At 42.6% G+C, this 25,176-nt stretch overlaps 1 protein-coding gene across 3 annotated transcripts in view; it reads right to left on the reverse strand.

The window, feature by feature from the left end:
* Positions 1-16,117: 16,117 nt before the first annotated feature.
* Positions 16,118-25,176, reverse strand: part of LOC103812267 (AN1-type zinc finger protein 5-like) — a 33,492-nt gene continuing 24,433 nt past the window's right edge. For 2 of the 3 annotated variants that reach the window (XM_009085284.4, XM_018908738.3), the window contains exons 6-7: positions 21,220-21,345; positions 16,119-19,560 (exon numbers count right to left, since the gene is read on the reverse strand). In XM_009085284.4, coding sequence (XP_009083532.1) covers positions 19,412-19,560; positions 21,220-21,345 — 275 coding nt within the window. In that variant the 3' untranslated portion in view covers positions 16,119-19,411. Of the gene's footprint in view, positions 19,561-21,219; positions 21,346-25,176 lie in introns of all 3 variants that reach the window. The other variant, XM_030235183.2, reaches the window with a different exon arrangement.

Raw genomic sequence — 25,176 nt, forward strand, 5'->3', positions numbered from 1 at the left:
TCATGGAGCTGTGCACGCTCTACTTGCACACGCTAGCACACATGTGCCACAGAGATACTCACTTATGTACAGTCTCTACCAGTGCACACATGCTCACAAACACAAGACTTGCTTGTACGTAGAACTTGTGTACATTAACACAAGCATATGAATTTGTGCACACTAATATGAGTAATGTTATCAACATGCATATCTTACATAGGGCTATGCTCACACTTGCAGAGCTTGTGCGCACTCACAAACACAGGGCTGTACACTAACATAGTCATACTTAAGAGGAAAATTTAACACATATGCATATAATTGTTGCATTGCACTAAATAGTTATTTAGTTGTTTGCACTGGGTGTTTGGTAATTTGCACTGTTCACATGATTTGTATCCTACCACCACATGGGCTTCCTCTTCTCCCCCCGCCAAGTGTCAGTGTGGTGGTCTCTCCCTGGTTTACCCCTCCCCTTGCCACTCCTCACTTGTATCCCATTGGCTGTGGTCCTCTTCCTCCGCCCCACATTCCTCCAGGTTAAAAGTCTCCCGCCATGAGACAACGTTCTCTTTTCTATCTGGGGGGTTGCCTGGGTCTGGTGTCTCATCTCAAGTCAATAAACAGAGGACATTCGTCCCCACGTGGAGAAGAGCGCTTCTGGTCTTTTCCCTTTGTCCATGTAAGATCGTGTGGGCTGGGGTCCACAGCTAGCCGGATTGGAGCTGAACAGCCTGTCCAGACACGGATTCTTAAATATAATAATGCACACAACACACGTACACTTTGGTGCTTGTGCGTGCACTCAGAGCTGTGCACACTGGCACATGCAGATATTGCATGTACAGACTCACACACCTTGGTACACGTGTACCCATAGATACACACTGGCATATACATGTAAAGAACTCCCCAGAGCTCTTTTGGTAAGAGAGTAGTAGGATATCTACTGTTTGTTACCACTCTGCCACTTCTAGGTAGTATTTTACCCTCTGTGCCTTTGGGGTGGGATCAGACAATATTGTTTTAAAGGAAAGGTTAAAGAAAGACTGTATTGGACTCTCATCCCCCATCTCTTACCTTACAATGCTGGGAGGGCACAAAATGGAGAACTTTTTGTTGTTCTGTTCTCTTCCCAGAACTATGAAAACACTGAGGCAATTCCTAGCAGAGACTGAAGGCTTTGAAATGAAGTGGTGCTAAACCCTCAAACTTTCAGTGTTCCCATGGCACACATCAACACATCTTACCTTGTACCTCCACTCTTCCAAGGTCAAGTAGACTTGCTGCATCCAATTGAGAGAGGGCAACACAAAAACTAAACCTAAGTCTCCTTCTCCCAGCCACTCAAACAAGAAGCTATCCTGTCACTATAGGACACGAAAGAACACAAGCACACACTGCTGTTCTCAAGGTGAAGAGAAAAAGGGAAGTTTATTTTCTGACTCCAGCATTTATAGTTTTCCAAAAGTGACAGTGGATTGGAGGGTGACAGTGCCACCTCTCCAATGACACTGGACAAACCAACAGTCCATCAAATTTCTCCTCCTCCATAAAAGAATGCAAAACAATGAGTTATTTACGGAAAGTGTGTGAGAAAGCTCTCTACAAGAATGTCAACATCAGAAGGCTTAGAAAATCTTAAAAAATCAGAGCAACATCTCACCCTTTTCCATTTAAAAAAAGAAAAAGAGAAAAGAAAATGAACAATGTGAAAAAGAAAACATGAACAATGTTCAGGGTCCATTTGTGGAGGAATCATGAGAGTGATCACTTGAGTCATCTGCATCCGAGTCATCACTCAATGATTCACCCACTTGATGCCTTTCAGGTTGGTCACGGTTTCCATGTTGCCCATCAGCTGGATTCTGTCTCTGCGGTCGCAGGTCAGGGCGAACACACTTAGATGGTACCCAGCGTACCCCAGTATCTGTGGATACACAAGCATACCCGCGCCCCGAAGCGATAAGGTCATAGGGACCGTCCCACTGTTTGGTGACTAAATTCCGCACCCGAACCTTCGCTCGAGGCTGATGTGCCTCATCCGCAGCCTGCAACAAGAGATGGTGATTCAAAATGACAGGATTATTTGAGTTCTGCGGCACAGTGAGATGACTGATTGTGCACAAAGCTTTTGCCAACCAACTGTGCTGGGTTTCACTCTGCATTCCCCATTTTTCTTTTGAAGAACCTGCTTCAGAGTACCATGAGTGCGTTCTACAATAGCTTGACCAGTCGGAGAATGAGGGATACCAAACCTGTGTGAGACACCCCACAACTGCAGGAACTGCCGCGCTTTCTGGGATGTGTAAGCAGGACCATAGTAGGTTTTCACAGCAGAAGGTATGCCCAGAACGGCAAAGGCCTGCCTCCAGCGGGCAAGGACATCACGGGCTTTCTCCCCAGTGTGAGCCGAAGCCCACATCGCAGAGGAGAACGTGTCCACCGTGACATGCACATACTTGAGCCGGCCAAACTCGGCAATCTGGGTGACATCGGTCTGCCAAAGCTCCAAGGCCCGAAGGCCTCTGGGGTTTACCCCTGCCGGCAAAGGCGGAGCAAGTGCGTGGCAGTCATCACATGACTCAACAATGTCACGAGCCTCAGTCGGCATCAGCTGAAACTGCTTTTGCAGGGTATGTGCGTTTTGGTGGAAAAACCCATGTGATGCCTCGGCCTGCGCGAGTGTATCAGGCTGAGGCGCTACCCATGCTGGGTTAGCCAACTTGTCAGCCCTCGCGTTACCTTCCCCTATAAATCCTGGCAAATTCATGACTCCTCACATGCAGAACATAGAATGGATGAACCCGGGCCTGAATGGCACACCATTAGGTCTTCAGTAACTGAAACAAGGCAGGATTACTGACCTTCTTCAACACCGAATGACCCAACCGCTGTGCAATGTCAGCCACATAGGCGGAATCCGTGACCAAGTTGAAAGGTTCCTGAGAAAATTTCTCAAATGCCATGACAGCAGCCCTCAACCCAACCAACTGGGCTGACCCATACTCATAACCTTCCACTCAAATCCGTCCCTCCAAGTAATAATGGCCTTTCCTGTTTTCCCTGAACCGTCAGTGAAGACGATGGGTCCTTGCATGGGTTCCTGACTATTTTTGGGCCGCAAAGAGATTTGTGTGAATTTCGCCACATGCAATAGCTTATGGCTGGGTAGATGATAAGTGATCTGCCCTGAAAAGTTTTCCAGAGCACTCTGCAGGGACACAGTTTGCAAAGCTCCAGTCAAAATCCCCCCGTTGCACCAGGAGTATGATCTTTGCGGGATCTGCACCCATCAATTGCAAACACCGTTGCTGGCATTTGATTATCAAGCGAGCAATTAGCTCAAACAGTGCAGTTACCGTCTTCTGCAGCTGATGGGGCAGGAAAACCCATTCCAAAACGTGCAAGGAATCGGACCATTTGTCACTCCATTGGCCAATGATGCCTGTGGGATGCGAATCTGGAGTGGTGGTGAACACAGTGACATTAACGGAGGGATCAATGAGATACACCTGGCAAGCCGAAACAGCTCTCTGAACCACCTCCAGCACCTGATGTGCCTCAAGGTTCAATGTGCGAGGCGACTTTAGATCAGAGTCTCCTTTCAACAAATCATACAGTGGAGACAGCTGTGCGTCGGTCAGTCCCAAGTACAGACGTAACCAAGTGATGACACCTACCAATTTCTGAGCATCATTCAGTGTCTTCACAGAATGCACAAATTGCACCTCCTGGTGACGGATTGTCTGTTCCAGAATTTTGACCCCCAAATACTTCCAAGGCGGTTGTTGTTGAACCTTTTCTGGAGCCACCTGCAGCCCATGAGAATGCAAAGCATTGAGCAGCTGCGGCTGAATCCTCAGCAGCTCATCTTGGATGGACGCAGCCACCAAAATGTCGTCCATATAATGATACAGACGCGCATCAGGAAACTGCTTGTGAACTCCAGACAAGGCACGGGCCACATACCATTGGCATATGGCCGGAGAATTGGGCAGGCCCTGGGGCAAAGTCCTCCATTGATATCTCTGTGCGGGCTCAGCATTGTCAATCGCTGGCACCGAGAAGGCAAACTTCGGTCTGTCATCAGGATGCAAAGGAATTGTAAAGAAACAATCCTTCAGATCCACAATGAGGACCGGCCAGTCTGTGGGAAGCATGGTAGGTGATGGCATGCCTGCCTGCAATGTTCCCCTGCTTTACATCACGGCCTTGACCTTTCGGAGGTCTTGCAACAACCTCCATTTCCCAGATTTCTTTTTGATGCAGAAGACAGGAGTGTTCCAGGGACTGGTAGAAGGCTCCAGATGACCCTGGTCCAAGTGCTCCTGCACCAGATTCCGAAGGGCGACTAATTTATCTTGAGGGAGGGGCCACTGGTTTTCACAGACAGGCTTGTCCACCAGCCACTGTATAGGAGGCATAGGACACTCTGCGCCCTTCATCACAGTGGCCCCCATCAAAAACCCATCCCGATGCGCACCCCCCAGGCGGACAGAACATCCCTCCCCCAGAGGTTGGCAGGAGTAGAAGTAACATGAGGCCTAATCCAGGCTGTCTGTCCCTCTGGGTTCACAACCAGCACGGGCTGCTGGCTCATGTAGCATTGCGCCGTCCCTCCAGGCCCGCAACAGTAGTCTCCACTGGATTCAGGGGCCACTCTAGGGGCCAGGCGTCAAGGGAGAGAACCGTAATGTCAGCACTGCCGTCAAGAAGCCTAAGGAGGCGGATCTCCAACAGTGTCGCACCAGGGATGGACAGGGTACACAGCATCTTGGGATGTTCTTTGGTCAGGACAGCGGGCCAGTGAACTGGAGGCGGCCCAGTGGATCCAAAGCCACCAGCTCCATGTGACCGGTCAGCTGTCCTGCGAACAGAGGACTTAAAAGGCACAAGTTGAGCAAGTTGCGTCCGTCTTGGGATCGTGACGGGAGGGTGGGTGTGGAGACCATGGCACAAATCTGCCCTGTGAAATCTGCATCAATGAGCCCCAGGTGCACAATGATGCCCTGAAGGGTGGCACTAGACCTCCCCATCAGGAGAGCACTCATGCCCCCACCCAAGTGACCAAAGGCATCCAGGGGAACCTTGTGTATCTTACAAGATTCTAAGACAACTGTTGCTGCAGCGCAGACATCCACACCTGCGGATCCGCGGGTGCTGGCAGCAAGCGGGCAAAGCAGACCTCCATTGTCTCCGGGGTCTGGAGAGAAGCTTCTGTCTGGGCGCGTGCGGTAAAGCCTGGCAGAGAGAAGCGGGGCCGGCTGCCCGCCCGCTGGAGCGGGGTCGGACAGAGCACCGACTGACTCCCCGCCCCCAGCTGTTTCCAACGACTGCGCATGCCCAGCAGGCTGCTCAGGCCCAGAGATGGGCGGAAACCGCCCCCCCCGCAGACGAGCCCGACTCGGAGGCGGGCAAACCCGCCCCCGCTGTGCTCAGGGGAACATCGTCGTGGAAACACCGCAATTCGGACAAAGAGTCATCACCGAATCGGATCCAATCAGAGGCGGAGGCTGATCCAGAGACTCCCCGCCGCCCCCAAGCGCCGGGAAGGCACAAAGAGAGGGCGGCACTCTCCCCGCCCTGCCGACTCCACAGAGCCGCCAGGAGCCTGCAGGGCCCCGCCCCCTGAACTCGGGACCAGCTGGCCGGGAGCACAATCAGCCCCGGGAGAACAATCGCCATCCCCCGAGTAGTATCCGTCCCGGGGTGGCGGGAAGGGCTCCACATCGCACAGAAACCCAAACTTCCCCTAGTCCACGACCGAGACAGAACGGCCCCCCTGGGAACTCCGAGGGCTACAAGAACCAGACCCCCGCCAAGTCTCCTCACACTTTTTCCACTGCACCAGCAGCGACCCCACGTCTACGGTGCAATCATCAAAGAGAGCCTCCATGAGGCGGACCCCCACGAGAGAAAACGCCTGCCTGGAGAACGCCTGCGCAGGGTCCAAAAAGAACCCCTGTTCCTTGGCCCACAGATAGAGCCTCTCAAAATCACTCCAGGAAACAGAAACCTGTTTCACCTCCAGGACATTCCTCCAGAGGTCCAAAACGAGAGAATCCTTCTTGAAACCCACAGAGGATGCTGTCCTGGTTCAGAGCAAATTTGGGAGAGAACCTCCAAAGGGCTCCTCTAGGAAATCGGATTCTATCACCCCTCCCCCAACCGGTCCGGGAGAAAATACCTCCTTGGAGAAAAGTGGAAAAAAAACTGTTTATTAAACAAGAAAACCTAAACAATATTAAACAATAAAACCCCTTGCTGCTCCAAAAGAGATGACAAACCCAGAAAGTCCCCTCCCCAGATTCCAGTTCAGCTCACTCAGTCCCTTATCAGTCCCTCCGGCGCTGGAAATGCCGTGGCCCAGGCCCCGGCCCGGTCCACCGATGCGAGCTGCTGGTGCTCTCATGGTTGTTCAGTCCAGAGCAGGGGTGAACAGGTCCAAAGAAAGGGGAAAAAAAAAAAGGAAAAAAAACACAGTCCAGGGAACTTCTTTGCCTCAGCTAGCTAAACTAACTAAAAGCAAAATAAAAAGAGAGCCCTGTCCCGCCGTCTGTTCATCTGCAGACAACGCAGTCCAGGAGCAGGAATGTGTAGGAGTGAGTTCAGTGTCTGAAAACAAACTGCGTGCCTCCTCTCCCCACCTAAATCCTTGGAGCAAGTCTTAAAGGTGCAAAACTTACTATTCAGCATAAACGGAACAAGACGATTGGGGATAAAAGCATCATATAGTCAACCTAGGACATATGCCATCACCACAAGAACAGCAGGCAAAGCGCCAAAGGGGGGGAAATGACACGGCCTCACCGCAATCCGAACTCTCTCAGCCTAGGCTGCAGTACCCGTCGGGGTCACCAGATGTCGCTATAGGACAGGAAAAAACACAAGCACCCACCGCTGTTCTCAAGGTGAAGAGAAAAAAGGGAAGTTCATTTTCTGACTCCAACATCTATAGTTTTCTAAAAGTGACAGTGGATTGGAGGGTGACAGTGCCACCTCTCCAATGACACTGGACAAACCAACAGTCCATCAAATTTCTCCTCCTCCATAAAAGAATGCAAAACAATGAGTTATTTACAGAAAGTGTGTGAGAAAGTTCTCTACAAGAATGTCAACATCAGAAAGCTTAGAAAATCTTAAAAAATCAGGGCGACAGACACATTCCTTGATCACACTTGAAATCGGGCAGAAGCACTGATTTTGTGTAGTGGTTTTTGTTTGCCAAATTAAGATTTCTCCAATTTTGAAATTTTCTCGGCCAACGCACCAAAGATTGTGGCAGGTTCGGTGCTGGCTAATCACCAATATACTCACTTCTTACTGTGAAATAGATAGGATTAGGAGAAAGGCAAAGCAGGCTCAAAACTTCAAAAGGGTATAAAGAAGATTTTATTAAAAGTAACTAGAAGAAAAAAAACGTAGTAAGAATCAAAACAAAATCTCCAGAGCACTTCTCTTCCCCCACAACCTTTACTTTTCCACTGACAATGTAAAGAAACAACGCCCAAGATTTCCAGTCAGTTTACCACTTCTAAAATAGTCTTTCTTCAGTTCACCGAGGGAGAGAAGTTAAGGTTATGTTAAGGTTATGGAGACTTCTTCACAAGAGGAAAAAACCAGTTTTCCTGTGGCTCTCAATTTCATCACGAATAGCAGCTGCCCAGGGAACTCTGCCATTGTGAAATTTTTTCTATAGCCACAAGCCTTCCCACAGCTTGTCAATGGGCCATGTTGACTTATGGAGTATTGTTTTAAAGATGAGCTGTTCAAAGGCAGAAGTCCTCATTATCTATTTCTAAAATTATCTTCATGTCTGGGAACAGAAATCTTCTTCTTCTCCTAGAAGCACAGGACTACTCTTCTTGCTGTTTCTGTTCAAACTTCTCATGGGTTCACAGCTATTTCAACATCTGCTTATCTCAGCATGGAGGCTTTTGCTTGATATTAATTTGAACACTTTCATCTCCCCATAGTTTCATGCATTAGAAAAAGAGTCCTTTCTCCATAGCTTACAAGATGATTTCAGTTCTAAAATAAGGCATCTCCTCCTCCCCCCTCCCATCTGGGACTTAACTTCTTCTTCAGTGACTTTAATGTCTTCATGCTGTTCTTTTACATGCTTGCATCTTCTTTTCTTCCACTCGTGAGAGGATTGAAGCACTGGAAGAGTTAACATCACGTATAAGCTCTTCAAATAGCCACCTGAGCCCTGGTCGAGCTGAGTGCTCTAGATGGCAGTTAGGAGAGGCGGCTGGGAGGCTGCTATCTAATCAGCCAGGCCAGAACGCAGCAGCAGCACGCCTGGATCGTCGCAGGGGCTGGGGGGGGGGGGGGGGAGGGGGGGGGGGGGGGGATGGGGGCGGGTGGCCTTCTCCTTCCCCCTGCCTGATGGTTGCAGGCAACTTTCGCGAGAGTAAAATCTTGGCACCGAACCGGGGCTGCTCCCGGGGCACAGCCGGTACGGCTGGGCCCTGGGCTGAAGAGTTGTAGACAGCAGCTAGATGTTAGCAAGGTCGGTAGGGGGAACCGGCAGGCAGCTCGGGGAAGGGGAACCCAGCGCTGCGGCAGGGCCGGTGGGCCTGGCCCGGGATGGAGCCTGCCCAGACGTGTTACTTCATTCCTGACCAGAAAAGAAAGAAAAAGTTCCTGGGGTTTTTTGTCTTTAACATGTGTGTTTCACAGAGGCATGTTCAGCTTTTCAGTAGTTCCACAAACTGTCAGTTACACAAAAAGCTTTGCATCACTTCCCTGAATTTCCTCCTATTCCAAACTAAGACAACATATCAGTTTCTAACATTGACTAGTTAGAGAGTCTTTGTCCGTGATTTTCAGTTTTAACAATTCAGATCTATTTAGGGCACAGTTACGGGAGTTTTCCTATTGGATGATTCAGGGTGGGACGCTAACGTGCCTGAACAGATGGCAAGGCTAAAACAATACCAGAATTTCATAGTGTATGAGTTAAGACATGGTGCCCCTAAAGCTCTAAATTGGTTAAAGCTTTACAAAATAAAGCAAAATCAAGATAGATCTGCCACTGATTTTTTAAATAGGCTGAGATGAGCTACAATCAAATATACAAACCTAGATCCTGATTCAACTGAAGGGAAATCTCATCTAACTCTCCTGTTCGCAGGTCAAGTTACAAATGATATAAGAAGAAAGCTGCAAAAATTAGACAGGGTTCAGGACATGAGTTGATTATTAGAGGTAGCCTGGAGGGTGTATCGAGACAAAGACCCAAGTGACAAAGCTAGTTACCAACCTAGTGAAAAGGTTATTCAGGAGAAGTCACCCAAGAGAACTTCTTCCCTTCTGGACAAAGATCAGAGTGCCTTTTGCAAGAAAAAGGGACATTGGAAAAATGACTGGCTGATGTTGAAGAAATTCCCAGTCCCCCAACTCACTGTGGGACAGGACTCAGTGATGGCGACCAAAGGCCTCTCCCCCAGCAGAGCCTTTGGTTATAGCTAAGCTGGGGAAAGACAACACTGATTTTGTGAAATGTGGTGGGGTTCACAGGGGTCCCAGGATGAGGGAAGAGATGAGAATGTTGACTCCATGTTTCAGAAAGCTTGATTTATTATTTTATGATATATATTATATTAAAACTATACTAAAAGAACAGAAGAAAGGATTTCATCAGAAGGCTTGCAAGCAAAGGAAAGCCGAGAATGGAATGAATAACAAAATCCTGTGTTTGACCAGAGAGAGAGACACAGCTGGACTGGGATTGGCCATTAATTAAAACAACCACAGAGACCAATCACAGATCCACCTGTTGCATTCCACAGCAGCAGATAGTTATTGTTTACATTTTGTTCCTGAGGCCTCTCAGCTTCTCAGGAGAAAAAATCCTAAGGATAGGTTTTTTCATAAAACATGTCTGTGACAGTGAAAGATACTGGAGCAGTGTATTCTGTGTTAAATACTTTAGAGAAGAAACTGAGCCAAGATACTGTACATGCTGGGGTAACAGGGGTGGGTGAAACATGGCCTTTCTTCCAACCTTTAAAATTCAAACTGGGGAAGCACTGGGTAACTCATCAATTCCTTTATATGCCTAACTCCCCTAAGCCATTGTGGGGGAAGGATTTACTGGAGAAACTTAATTAAATTTAAAAAGGGAAAGGGTGTATGAGTTATAATTCCTGAATCTAAATTTGTTGAAGTTGCTGCACTTTTTATTCAGGAAAAATGTGGTGAAAACCCCATTTTAAAATTCAGAAAATGCTGTCAACCCAATAGTGTGGGCCAGTGATGTTCCAGGAAGATCCAAACAAGCAAGACCAGTGAGTATTGCACTCAAACCAGGAGTCACATTGGTAAGGCAAAACCAATACCCTTTGAAATTAAAAAGCCATAGGGGATTGGCATCTATAATTGAAAAATTCCCCCAACATGGGTTATTAGTGCAGTGTAAGTCTAGGTGTAAGACATACATCGTTTAAGACAGCTGATGGTAAGAGTTATTGATTAGTGCAAGATTTAAGAGCAATTAACAAAATTACAGAGGACATACACCCAGTTGTAGCAAACCCCTACAGCCTTTTGATCACACTGACAGATGAATTAGGGTGGTTTACTGTCATAGACCTGAAGGATGCCTTTTTCTGAATTCCTGTGCATAAAAACAGCCAAGAGCTCTTTGCTTTTGAGTTGGAAAATCCTGAAACAGGGAGAAAAAACCAGCTTACTTAGACAGTCCTACCTGAGGGTTTCAAGAATAGCCCAACAATATTTGGAAACCAGCTAGCAAAGGAATTGAAAGACTGGAGGAGACAAGAGCCAGGAGCAGTTATTCTTGAACATGTTGATGACATCTTGATTGCAGCTAAAACACGAGATGACTGCATCCAACTCACTGTAAGCTTGTTAAACTTTTTGGAACTAAGTGGGTACAAAGTTTCCAAAGGCAAGGCACAGATTACCAAGGAAGCAGTAGTTCCTTTGGGGCTTGAGATCTTTCATGGACACTGACAGCTCAGCAAATAACAGAAAGAAGCCATCTGTTGACACCCAGAGCCCCACACCATAAGAGAGATACAAGCTTTCCTAGGAATGGTAGGTTGGTGTCATTTATGGTACTACACTTTTATATGTATACAATGATTACCAAGAAAATTAAAAATTCTTTTTAGAAATATTATAACAACAGGGTATAATATTAAATTCAAAGTGTCCATGGTAGTTGGGAACAATCCAAATGAATCATCCTTCCATGATGTTACCAGCTTATGTAGACCAGGATTTTCCCTTTCCTTGAGTCTTAAAACTGTAGGAATGATGTGATGTAAACCAGGATCCAGGAAAAAGGGTTCATGAAGCCTGTTTTTCAGTTGCAGTGATTGGAGGAGTTCAGCAGATTGGTCAGCAACTTCCTTCACTTTCAATCATGCTTCTTAATACAGTTCTTTAGTTAAGTTCAGTATTAACAAATAGAGGAATTTTACTACACAATAACAGTAGTCTGGTTGCCTCAGGGAGAATCAAAGGTAAAATGAAATCAAATCGTTCCTACCTACTCAGCATATTACTCCAGTCAGGGTCCTAAATTTGGACCAAATACCTTCCCAATTTTACCAAATCCTTCATTGGTTCCCAAACCCAAAGGTTCTTTCTTTCTCTCTTCCTTCAGTTCTTTCTCCCTTCCTCCAGGAGCCGTCAGAAGTTTAGCATTCCTTGTTTTGTACAATCATGCTTCATACACTGTTTCCCATTACTACATACACTTCCTTCAATATAGTAATTTTATACTTTGCTCTGAAGAGGTTCACAAATCTGATTCCACAATTATATGAAATGTTGTGCCAGCTTCCAAGCTGAATTTAGGGAGGAATGTTCTCTGCCCACTGTGGCAACCAGAGAAAAACCCCACAAACATTCCAAAGCAATGCTTGCAGAAAATTCATTAATATACTGCAAAACTAAAACATATACAAATATTCATCAAAATAATTGAAAACTTCTCTTATTCAGATTATCTAGTACTCTAATAATGCTGATCAAGATTCCTAACACTATGTGAAAAGATTTAAGTTAGAGTAACCATCCATCCTTTTGAGACCTTTTTACAAAAAATGTATATTGTCAGATTTACACATCTTGTTCCATCCTATTTTGCAGATTTGGAATAGAATCCATACACAAAGCATTAATGTCAGAACTGTTATCATTATGCCAATCAGTTTTCTTACAATCACATTTAAATTTGAAATCCATTATGTTATCCAACCAAATATATCTTCCCCTAGATTTTTTCTGTTTTGTGAAAGATTACAGTGTTCATTCTAATTTCTTTCAAATCTGTCTGTATTCTCAGTCTGATCTATGTATACACAGCAGCTAGTGTTGATAACTGTGCACAACCCACCTTTGGAAGCCAAAAGGAAATCCAAAGACTTTCGGTTTTGCTTGACTACCTTTGAGAGGCTGGTAACTTCTTGTTGCATTGATTGCATTGTTTGTCAGATTTTCTATTTATTTGAATACTCCAGATATATTCACTATCGCCTTTTCTAATTCAGGCACTCCTAACCATGGTAGGAGCCCTCTCACAATTCTGTGGAATCCAGAGGATCTCTCAACCAAGGGATTCAAATATTGCTTTTATCTTGTTATAAAAGATCATAGGTGTCCTCTGGGGAATTCTGATTTATCAATTATGTCTATCTCTGGGACTACATTTCCAATGGTGCATATTCCTTGCCATTTAGGGGGTAGAGCTTTTCTAGTTTGATTTCTACAAAGCCAGTAGTATCCCATATTGTCTGGAATAGGCCATCAATAAATATTTTAAATGCCTATTCCTGTTACATCCAAATATAAGTGACACTTGGGATAATCTCCTACCATTATTCCTTGGTTGCACTCTGGTAATTCCATGTTTTGGTGTGAAGTCATCCCTGGTCCCTTTAGGCATCTGTGAACACAGGAGGTTTCAACAGCTACTATATCTATTGTCAGGATTTGTTGGTCTGTGGAGGTTTGGACTGCCTTCCCTTCCAAAAGGAGCATCATTCCAGCGGGAGGAATACCATTGGAAAATATGTTTGCTGTTGGAATTCCCATCATCTGAACACTTTCATCTGAATGAGTAGGAAACTGAGAACAAATCCAACAGTTACTGCAGTTATGTGTCACAGCTTGCATCAGCTTTAGGTGTGAATTTCTCTTCCAAGGGTCAGGTAGTATTTGTTCTGTGTGTGTTATATTAGAGTGGCCCTTAGGAAAAATGACATTGCTCTCCTTTCTTTTATAATCATTAGTTGCAAGGGGTTTTTGGATGGCTGAAAAATCCAGGTGTGAACAGCCATGCCACAGTATTGAAAATATTGGCCGGTAAACATAAAAAGGTAAACTATACAATGATTGTACTTTTAGAGTTTCTGATTCTCTTGCAGCTTAAGCTACAACAGATTTATTAGTTACTGTGCTGTGCAGTATGGTTCCTCTGTGTCTGGAACTGGCTTTATTCGCTCATAGGAGGTTTTTAGGAGTCTCTGCCCATAGTTCCCACAGCCATGTAGGTAATCAGAAGTCCTTTCCACTGCTGCTTGAACAGCTCCTTGTCTCATATCTGGATATACACTGTTTTCTGTCTGGTGAGGATATACTTGAACATCCAAGGTTATTAAAGAAGCTAAAAAAAACCAACTTCTACAATGATAAGAGTAGTTCAGAATGTGGGAAATATCCATCGGGAACTGATTCTCTGTTGATGGCCATTAGAGTCAGTAGCCACCCAGGCTAATGGTCCTCAAGTGTTTGTTAGAGTCATAGGTACAATCCCAATTTGGGGTAATTTGACAATGACTGGTTCACATGAGCTTTGACCCATCCTATCTGGATTTGTCAGGACTGAGCCTGTAACAACAGCCATTTCCAATGTTCTTTCTGCCAAACCTCTTTCCCTTCACTTGCCAATTTAACACTTCCACTGACACAATCACTGTGTGGCACCAGCCCAGACTGCATAAAAATCAACATACACCATCCTTGCTTTCTCCTTTACTGCCAGCAACACTGCTTTTAATTGTCTCACCTGCGCACTTCCTATTCCTTCTTCTACTAGTTCCACTCCTGTTTTGGCATTAAGAGCAACTGCCCTGTACTTCCATTTACCATCAGTGGGTTTGGCTGAGGCATCAGTGAATCAGACATCGTCAACTGCAGAGTCTGAGGTAAATGCACGGGTATCCAGTATAGGACTAGGTTTATATGGCTGCTTTAAAGCTACTGTGTCTTTTCTATTCCAAACTGCCATCCATTTGTTTGCAGGTGCCTGCAGTGTAGCAGTGAGGTTTGCAATATTTGCGATAGCTGCAGTGAAATGTCCCATGTAAGCATTAAGCCTTTGATAATCAATTGTTAAACATCAGCTCCTGTCTGGTTTCTTGTTTTTCACCAGCCAAACAGGAGAACTGTAAGCAGAATGCATCTAAAATACAATGCCTTTTCTTCTAAATTTTTAATTACATCAAAACAGATTTTAGCAGTGTAACAGGTAATACTTTTTCATAAAAGCCAGTTAAACAATTTCAATTTTTAAAACTTAGGTTTAGTTTTTCAGCTTCCCTAGGAGTAATTAGAGGTTCCAATGAATTTCAAAGATTGTCTTTCTGCTCCTACAGCCAGATAAACAGAGGGGCTTTTCTTATCAGAAAACCATTATGCAGGAATGTACTAGCTGGGCCCCAAAGTTCAACCAGCACTTAAGGTTTGTTTTCTTTTCCCTGCTGTGTTGCAAAGTGTGAGAAATGACTGCTCACTTTAAAATTTTAAAGGTTTATTAAACCTTAACAAATACAACAAAGGACTGAATAAGGAAAAAGGACAGCATACAGTCTGTGACCATCTGCCACAAACTCATCTACAAAATGGCTGATCCACTTTTTATACCCCTGGGGGTTGCATTAGGCAACCCTGGCCCCTCCCAAAGTCTGTCAGTCAACTCTTCTTTGCCGTCCATTGGTGGAGACTACTTTCTTGCAACTTGATTGGAGGTCAGGTGTTGTCATGACGCACACCCCTAGCAACAAGCTTTCTCCATTCTCAACTGCCCCATGCTAGAGGCACATGTACACGCCTTTCTTCAACATGCCTCAGACAACCCAGGCTGTCTGGTGGCAACAATACAGAGGGGAGGAAGGGGACTATGGGGAGAACAGAGGACATCTAAACAACAAACTGCAATAACAGAACCATACCTTAATAAAACTTCTTTTAACTTACACAAAATATTCATCCCCTAATTGCGAGAGCCAATCATCATTTTACCTATCTATAACACAAAGGAATTGGAATCAGGTTTTTTTTCTCTCTGTAGAAGGTCTGAGTTTAAATCTGCCACTTCCCCCCCCCTTTGCTTGCAAGACATTTCTCCATATTCCCAAAGCAAGACAGTTCTCCATAGTCCATTTCTCTGGGGTGGATTATGTTTAACAGTTCTCACCCATTTGTGGAAGGATGTTTTTTGGATGGGGATTGTGGGGTTTTTTAGTTTTTTGGGTTTTTTTTAAGGGGGTTTCTACATTTAAACATTTGGGCTTCTTTCATGAAATTTCCAGCCCATTTCTGTTCTCATTTTAAAAAACATTATTTCAAGGTTCTGTTGTGTAGCCATTTTTTTCCAGAATCTATTTTGTATTATGGCCACTACTGATGAAAATACTTCATCAAATTCTCCCTGGTAGCTGTTTCCCCAGGGGGCTCACCCTTTTTTTCCCCCAGTGTCTCAAAATACAACCAAGTGGGGACTTCTTAGAATGTCCCCTTTAGATTGTCCTCCGACCATCGCTCTGACAGGGGACCAACCCCAAAATGTTGCAATACAATACAAAACAGTTACACAAATACAAAACAATTATCAATCAATAATGACAATATCAAATACCAAATTCTGGAATACCAAATAATCCACCCACAGCACTGGAAAATCTGCACATCTCATGTGGGCAGGGTTCCTAGAAAGAATGCCTTATTAACAGGTGGGATCTTACCTGTGTCCCAGGCTGGACTGGGGATCTGTGGTCTCCTTCAAGAAAGTTCCAGTGCTGGCATGAAGATCCAGAGATCCCAGGATCCAGGGGAAATCAGTCAGATTGTCCCATCTGGGGTGCCAATTCTGATACCGAAATCAGCCAGATAGAAACTAACACAGTTTTGAGTATTAGAAAGCAGGCATTCTTTATTACAGCATGCTGGACATGAGGAATTTTTCCTCTAATCTTGTGTAACCCGAGACAGGCAAGTAAGGCTTTTTATTATACATATTGTTTACATATTTTTCAGGTATCCACACTTGCTTGACATATATTCATTGTCCTGTTTTGCATATTCCCATCCTTATCAAAAGTCCTTATTTGGTTCTTGGGGGTCTCTTTCGGGGTCTCTGGTGGTCTGTTCCCCAAATTGTGGTGTTCTCTGGTTGACCTCTGGTTCTGAACATGCACAGTTTGTTTCTAGCAATTAGCAAGGTTGCTTTTATCTTATCTATGCCTCCAGAGCTCAGTCTGCATTTCTCAGGACTTTCCAAGGCTGTTTTTTCATAGGATGTAGTAATGCATAATTTCTCTTATCAACTGGCTTCCCTTGATCAACTAGGTGGATAACCTTGTCATAAGCATTTATCACTTTAGATTTAAGGACCAAATAACAATAATCCAAAGTGTTCTGCACCTATATTCATATTCTTTTTGCCAAGGGATATGTACCACACTGTTTGCACTAAAATTTAAAGATCCATTTATCAGACTTTTCAGTACCCACTCTTACTTACCAACCTTCCCCCTCTTTGAAAGTTCAATGAGCCTCAATGGAATTAATGTTCCTGAATTATTATAGACCCTCTATGATTTATTAACAGAATAAAGCTTAGTTTTGAATACAGGCTCCTATCCCACCTGCCAACAATTTACACATGATACAGTTAATGATTTTATAGAACAATGAGAGATTTCTTGTTCCATACCTTCCTCCTCAGATCTATTGAGTTAAGTTAAACAAGCCTTTGTGCAGATTAAAAAAGCAAATGAATGCAAGAGGGACCATCAGAATAACTAAGTACTAGTATCAGTATGGTTATCCTTTCTAAAATGCTCTCACCCTAACAATATCACAAATCTGGATACATTCTCCCCAAATATACAGTTCCAAGGTGCATTCACAAAACAAGCAAACAAAAAAAAAACAATCCCCAAACTTAACAAGCTTTTTATGATGCAGTTGAGTTGATTTGACTTTAATACAGAAAGGTAGAAAAAACATAACTTTGATGATTTAAAACAGCTCCACAATTTAAAAAAATAAAATTCATCCTAGCACATGAAGGCCCAGAACATGCCCTTGCATCCTTAGCAGAACCATATATAGTGGCAGTCATTATTATGTATTAATCACCAGCAAAGATAGCTTCTTTCAAGTCAACATGTGCTGTGTGCTCTGTACTTTTTTTTTCCTTGTGTATGTATGGCATATATAACATTCATATTTGGATGCAGACTCTGACAGCTCTGCCCAGGCCTTCTGATGAAGATTTTAACAAAACAATGCAGTCAGTACACTGGCTGTATTAGAACAGATCCACCAGAAATAACTTCTGTAGACAAAAGGAGAAAAAAACAACCCAAAACCCACAACAGAACAGAAACTTTTCAAGTTTGCTACTAATATTTTCTTCATTCCCTTTTAAGTACATTGTTGTTTGCTGACATCTTTATCTGGTCATCAAGTAGTTACCTGTATTCCAGCTGTTCATGCTTTTCTGACCTCAACAAGTAATCTTAAAGAAGTCAGTATGTCAAAATAAGAAATAAGGAGGTTAGAATGGTTTAAGAAAAAAAAAAATCTATAGCATTAGTTTTGTATCCCAACTGCCACAGGGCCACTTTTAAGTTACAGCAATAACTAAAACCAATGAACTATCACAAAAAGTATTTCCTTCTGTACATGATTTTTATTATTTACATAATACTGCAGAGCATAGATGCTGGATAGAGTGATTATGTGCAATACCTAAGTATGAACTATCTGTACATGCTTGCATATCTGATAACTAAATTGAAAGAAAAAAATTAAAGCAAAAGCTTGATTTTTTAATAGTGAACTAAAAAACTAAGATTGAACACTGCAATAAAAATCATAAGTAGCATCTTGTGTACATATACATGAAGAGGCATTACAACACTAGTCCACACTATACTTGATTATATAAAAAACCACCACAAGTTTCATACATCACAAAACCCCTTTCCATTATAACACAGAAATTATTTTACCAGACAAGCATCAGTGAACTATACTGTCCTTTCTAGTTATTATACAAAGCTGTAGATAATGGAGCCCATGCAATACACCCAAGAACACTGCAGTCCTACACCCAAATACAATTAAAAATTATAAAGCAACCTTCCAAGAGTGGTTCCAGCTCCCACTTAAGTCTACAGGAGTAATGTTGAGTATGATTCCCATACACAACAATTGTTACATTTAAAACTTTTTTTTTTTTAACTGAAAAAAGCTCCTAATAATCTTTTGAACCCAGAATGTGCTGAATTTAAGAAGCACATGAATAATGAACTGCTCAAATACTTCTGCAACTTACATAGATGCATGTGTCACTTGATAGAGTTGCTGTGGCATGTCTAAAAACACCACCCATAGTTTTTGTTTTCTAAGTCAATCTTAGCACAATATTGTGCTACACAATATTATTAGCTACGCAAGGAAAAGCAGACAACTGTTGCAGAACAGTTCTTAAGTTTCTAACAGGAAATTTCCTTTGGGAAATTATTATAATTTTCATTATTCTAAAGTTGTTATCTGTTCTAAAATAGTTTTCTTCTCATACATATCTGACTCTTTCCCATTTTTCTCATTGCAAATGCTAAATTACTTTTTATTAAATATGGCACCAACACTCATCTTACTGGATGGTAGAGCCCTCTACATGTCTTATATTCTGCTGTAATACAATGGAACATGGAAACTAAAAATAAAATAAGATTTCAAATGGATGGAAGTAGACCATCAGCCTTTCTGACATATCCTTCTCCCAAACGGGCACAGTCTTTGGTTAGTCATAAACACCTTGAACATCTCAAAAGGCAGATCTGTGGCAAACATTAAGTAAACATCTCTTTAGCACATGTGGACCAGAGCCTGTCTTCTGTGCATGTGTATTCCTGTGCAGGTTCTAGCCATGCAATCATATTCTGAGGAGAGCATATACATTTTCAAGGACTGTATCTATCCAATTCGGCCTGCAACAAACACCCAATCATTGTAAAAAAACATTAAGACAGACAAGGCTAAAATTAAAACTTTGGAGAACAAAGGAAAATGGCCATGCATCTGCTCTTTAATGCTTTCATAGGGCATATTAAAATAAAACAAAAGTCAGTCTTTTCACAAATAGACTAGTTTATATTCTCTGGATTTTTTCAGCCACCACAACTGGATTCTCTTTCCTGATTTTTGCTGCAGCTTCTGCTTTGTAATCATATGGACAGTTATGCTTGTCAGAATAACGGTGAAGTCCACAAAATAAGTTTCCACATCGGCAATCAAACCCTGTATAAAGAAAAGGAAAAACAACATCACCAGGAAGCTTCAGACTTAAGAAAGCTATAAATTCAGGGCTTAGCCAGTTCAAAGGGGCTATGTACATCTTCTGTATCAAACAGATTAAGTGGAATTAATATTTTCAAATATCAACTCTATTAAGGGATCTAACATTATGGATTTTGTAACAGCAAGCAAAAGTTTAATACTTACAGATTTCAAAAAACTTTCATCTATGTCCTGGATTGAAAGATAATGTGTGTATTCTATTTGCCATCTGTCAGAGGTAGGGCAGTTATCTTCTGTTAATTGGGCAGTTTACTTTATCTCTTCCACAAACCAATCCTCCCTCCAGGGAGAGATCTGCTGTTAATGGGCCATTGAGTGCCACTGCATGACTGATAAAATTACAGCATCCCATTGTGAGATGCTCCACCCAGGGGGAGGAGCCAAGCATTCCTTCCTAGATATAATCAGAAATTTTGGGATACCAGAGCAGCCTTTTCCCACTGGATTCCCGGAGGAGTAGCTGTCTTCTCCACTGGATTCCAAGGGGAAGACCAGGCCCATCTACACCACTACCACACCTTCAGAGGAAAACTATACCCTTCTAGAGGATCACTGCTTCAACAGAACCACATCTGTCACTCCACGAGGACTGCAGCCACCATTTAATTAGACTGCTACCAACACCCTGACCCACAGGGTGTCAGATCATATTCTGACTCTATCAGTGTCCTAGGGTGACGTTATGATGCTTGTATCCCCATTCATGTGTGCTGTTTATGCTGGATATTATGTTCTGTGCCTTCAAGACTGGCTCTGAAGAGCGAAAGTTTTGTTTTGGTTTCTTATCAGCCACTCCCCCACGGCTGGCGGGACACACAGACGGGACAGTACATAGTGCTGCTTTTGCTTTTTGCCTGGCTTTTCACTTTGCTCTCGCTCTTGCTTCTGCTTTGCTTCTGCTTGCTCTTGCTTTTTGCTTCTGCTCATTAGTTAGTTTAGCTAAACAGTCCAAATTTCTTCCTGGACTGTTTCTCCTTTCCTTTTTGGACCTACTCAAACCTGCTCTGAACTGGGACCTGGGAAACACCAAGAGTTTGCACCTTGTGGGCTGCAGCAGCTACCCCAGTGCCGGAGGGACTGATAACAGAGCGACCACCCCAGGAGAGACTTTCTGAATTTGTCATCTTTTTCAGAGCGGTGAAAGAGTGGTGTCATCCGGTATTGTTCATTGTGTGTGCTGGGGGGTGCTGTGCCTGTTAAATAAACAGGTTCTTTCCACTTCTCTCCGAGGAGTTCTTCCCGAACCGGTTGGGGGGAGGAGCCGTGTGGGTTTGCTTTCTGGAGGGGCCCCCCTTTTGGAGGTTTTCTCCCAAATTTGCCCTAAACCAGGACAGTCAATAGTTTGGTTTTTTGTTTGTACTATTACATTTGTATTTTTAGTTTTCCTAGTAAAGAACTGTTATTCCTGCTCCCATATCTTTGCCTGAAAGCCTTATAATTTTAAAATTATAAGAATTTGGAGGGAGGGGGTTTACATTTTCCATTTCAGGGGAGGTTTCTGCCTTCCTTAGCAGACACCTGTCTTTTCAAACCAAGACAATCTAGTAAGAGGCAACTAATAATATAAATCTATTCAAAATTAACAAAGTACTATCATACCTGTAAGGCCAACCTTCTTTCTGCATGTGAAACATCTGTTCTTCTTTGGTTTAGGCAGTTCAGAAGCTTTCTCTTCACTCTGTGAAGTACTAGGTTGAGAAACTGATGGGCTTGGTTGAGTAACAACTGTTAAAGCAAGCAAAAGAAATAAAGGTTATTTTTTTCCCCTTTTTTTGACTTCACTAGCATGTTTGTATTTATTAACAGTAAAATCCCCTCTACTAAGACACTGAAGCTTATTGTCTGAAGTGGTAAGTAGAATAGGTATTCTATTAACTTCCCTTCTATCTCTACAGAAAATTATCCAGTTTTCCCCACTGTTCCATCATCTAGAAAATACAGCATACCTAGTGTTTTCACCTGTATACACCCATATAGGTCCTGTACACACAATATTAAAGTAATATGATCCAGTTTAAATTAATCTAAAACAATAACAACACTAAGTTGTTGAACAGAGGGGATACTTGTGGAAAATAGTCAATTGGACCATATTTTAGAAATGAATGACATTTACAGTAATGCTTTTTTGTCATAATACCAAGTTACTCTGCCATTATACTTGCAAAGTCAGATGATCTAAAACCTCAAACAGTACTCCACCTAACATTCTTGAGCTTCAAACCACTGATTTTGTGATACACCAAGTATACTACTACAAGCCACACAGCTCAAAAAAGCCCTTATTTCAGACACTTTTCTTCAGTAATTTAAAGAAAAAAGTACATATTTACATTGGATTTCAGTATCCTTGTACTATATTCAACCATAATGATCAAGCAGTTTGAGTCAAAATGGTTTATTTTTCAATTGCCTTTGTCATGAACACTTTTGGTTACATTTCTCACTTTTTATCCAAGTTCTATGCAGGATAAAAATGGGTCCTTCTGTGGATCTATTAGTTTTCATTGAAAAATTAAATTTTTTATCAATTGTTTTAAAAATTCTTTAAATACCCAAATTAGCGCAGAAGAAACACAAGGGAGATATGTTTGTATACAAACTTTAATGCATACATCCCAGAGAGTCTGTCCCTGTTCAGTATTACTGGACACTCAATTGTATGATTACATCTATTGTTTTAAAAAATAATGAGCAAACTATAAAATATACTCCATAATTAATGATTGAGACTATAGGTTTAAAGGACTCACTTGTAACCAACTTTATGCCCACAAATATGCTTTCTTAGTTGAGATCCTTTTAGATCAGTAAGCATTGCACTCTGAAAGTGGATTTTTTTCAACATCATGAACCCCTTATAGTTAACATTTTATTATCCTTACTATTAATAGTCGCTCTTATAAGATTTTATTTGTATTATGTTCGTATGCCTATTACTACTAACACAAAGCCTCACAGATCCAAGCCCCATTTCACAATTCACTGTAGAAGTGAACAAAGAGAGCCTCCAGTCAGTTCATATTTCAGATTGTAAACAAGATTCAGTAGTGACAAACTTTTAGAGGCAACAAGGAACTTTCACTGCTCATACCCAAAAAGTCTGATACAGGGAATCAGTATTTTCTTATACAATATTATAGCTGTAAGTCCTAGGGAACAACTCAAGCTCTTTCCTGACTTTATTTTTGAATATTCTATAGATTCTTCTAGAAAGTGTGAAGAGTTCAGCATCAACACTATTTTGCTGATTCTGAGGACATCAATACTATCCAGTCTTGGATATATAATGTTTTTTCCATACTTAAGCATGCTATTAATAAAAAGCAAAGGTATGGCACTACAATCATAACTGCTATTAATAATTTTCAGAGTAATTTCAACAGCTGCTTTTTTTTTTTAAGTTAAGCAATTCCTTTGCCTTGACAATTAATATTTTCAAAATTAACAGATATGACCTTTTGAACTCATCTTTAAGCCCCAAGGAAAGTAGTGTTCAGTATTAGATATTCTAGTTGAAAGCCTATGACCAAAAAAAGTCAGGTTAAAAACACTGACACCACAGTGTAAACCTGTTGGATACCACACACCTTAGCTCATAGGAATTAAGAAATTCATTAAACATCTCCCAAATCAAGCAGCATGATCAAGCTCGTTTTTGAATTTTTGTATTTCCATTCTGTTTAAAATGAAATGCTAGTTATAGGCTATGGCAGATGGAAAAAGGGAACCTTCCAATTCTCTGGCGGAGTGAGCAAGTGAGCAGCTGTGTGTGCTTAGCTGCCTACCAGGGTTAAACCACAACAGACCATTTTGGCACCCAACAAAGGGCTTGAAGGGTTTGAGATAACAACAGACTTGACTGGAATGTGCTAGGTCAAATTTATATCTGTTAGTGCTGTTTAACTAGCAATCAGCAGGCTCCTGGGCTTGCCATGGGCTTGCTTGCCTGACTGCAAAATAAACTCTAGTGCTCATTAGTGGCTGCTTTTTGCTTTCACTGCTTATCGTCTTATTCTGCTGTGCCTGGGAACATTTTGATAATAGCAATGACCATGCATGCACATGGGCTGGCAAATGACCAGTGCATTGCTGCTGTGCTGGACAGGCTGGAAATCTGTGTGAACTCAAGTCAAAGGGACTGTGACCTGTGGATGAGTCCCCGTGGGAACAGGACACCCTGAAGCATCTGTGGCCATGGTTACATCTGTGCCAGAGCAGGTACACCTCTAAAGGGATTGTGGCTCAAGAAGTCCACACTGGAGAAGGTAATACCTTGAAGCATCTGTGGCTGTGGATAAGTCTGCAACATAGCAGGTACACTCCTGAATGGACTGTTGCTGTGGGTAAAGCCACACTGGAGCAGGTACATCTCTGAAAGAATTGTGGCCCATGAAAAAGGCCATGCTGGAACAGGCGCACCTCAAAGCAACTGTGGCTATGGATAAGTCTGTGCAGCAGAAGGTATACCCTAAAGAGACTGTGGCTTGTAGATAAAGCTCCACTTGGAGCAGGCAACACCCCTAAGGGACTGCAGTCCGTGAATAAATCCAAGTCAGACCAGGGGCAAGGGGAGGAGTTCATTGCAATGTTAAATCCTATGGCCTGGTGTCACCAACATGTTCTATGAAAAATCCTTTCCTTAGGATTTTTTCCTCCTGAGTTGCTGAGAGGCCTCAGGAACAAACTGTAAACAATTCTTATCTGCTGCTGTAGAATGCAACAGGTGGATCTGTGATTGGTTTCATCTAGTTGTTTCTAATTAATGGCCAATCACAGTCCACGTGTCCATACTGTCTCGGTCAGAGACAAGCCTTTGTTATTCATTCCTTTTCTATTCTTAGCTAAGCCTTCTGATGAAATCCTTTCTTCTATTCTTTTAGTATAGTTTTAATAATATATATATCATAAAATAATAAACCAAGCCTTCTGAACATAGAGTCAACTTTCTCGTCTCTTCCCTCATCCTAAGACCCCTGTGAACAATGTCACAGCCTGGTACAAAGGGATCAAGGGTAGAGACTGTAATGGATATGCCTTTAAACTGTTGTAATCTGGGTTTGGAGTTACATGTTATAGGATGTACTTATAGTAGGAGCCACCTGAACCAATGGAGAACAAATCTCACAAGAAGCAGTACAAGTGCAGCAGTGACCAGATTTGAGCTCACTGATCCATCAAGAGAAAAAGATAGTGTATTAGATAATTTTGTGTCAAAATACAAAGATTAAAATAAATCCATTTAAGTGAAAATGTTACCAACTACTACAAATAAACTTACTTCCTCCTCTACATAAATTTACTGACCCTAAGATTAGCTGAGTTGGTAAGAGCATGGTGCTAGTAACACCAAGGTGACAGGTTTGATCCCTCTGTGGGCCATTCACTTAAGATCTGGACTTGAAATCCTTGTGGGTCCCTTCCAACTCATAATATTCTGTGAACTCTGTGAAACTGACAGGTGTTCACCGCCACAACCAGCAACCTGGGAACTAGGAAGCAATGATGATAATCCAAAGTGCAAAGGCCCATTTCCGAAAAGAGGTGCCAAACAGG

This window comes from Serinus canaria, chromosome W (assembly GCF_022539315.1).
Source record: "Serinus canaria isolate serCan28SL12 chromosome W, serCan2020, whole genome shotgun sequence".
Taxonomy (NCBI): domain Eukaryota; kingdom Metazoa; phylum Chordata; class Aves; order Passeriformes; family Fringillidae; genus Serinus; species Serinus canaria.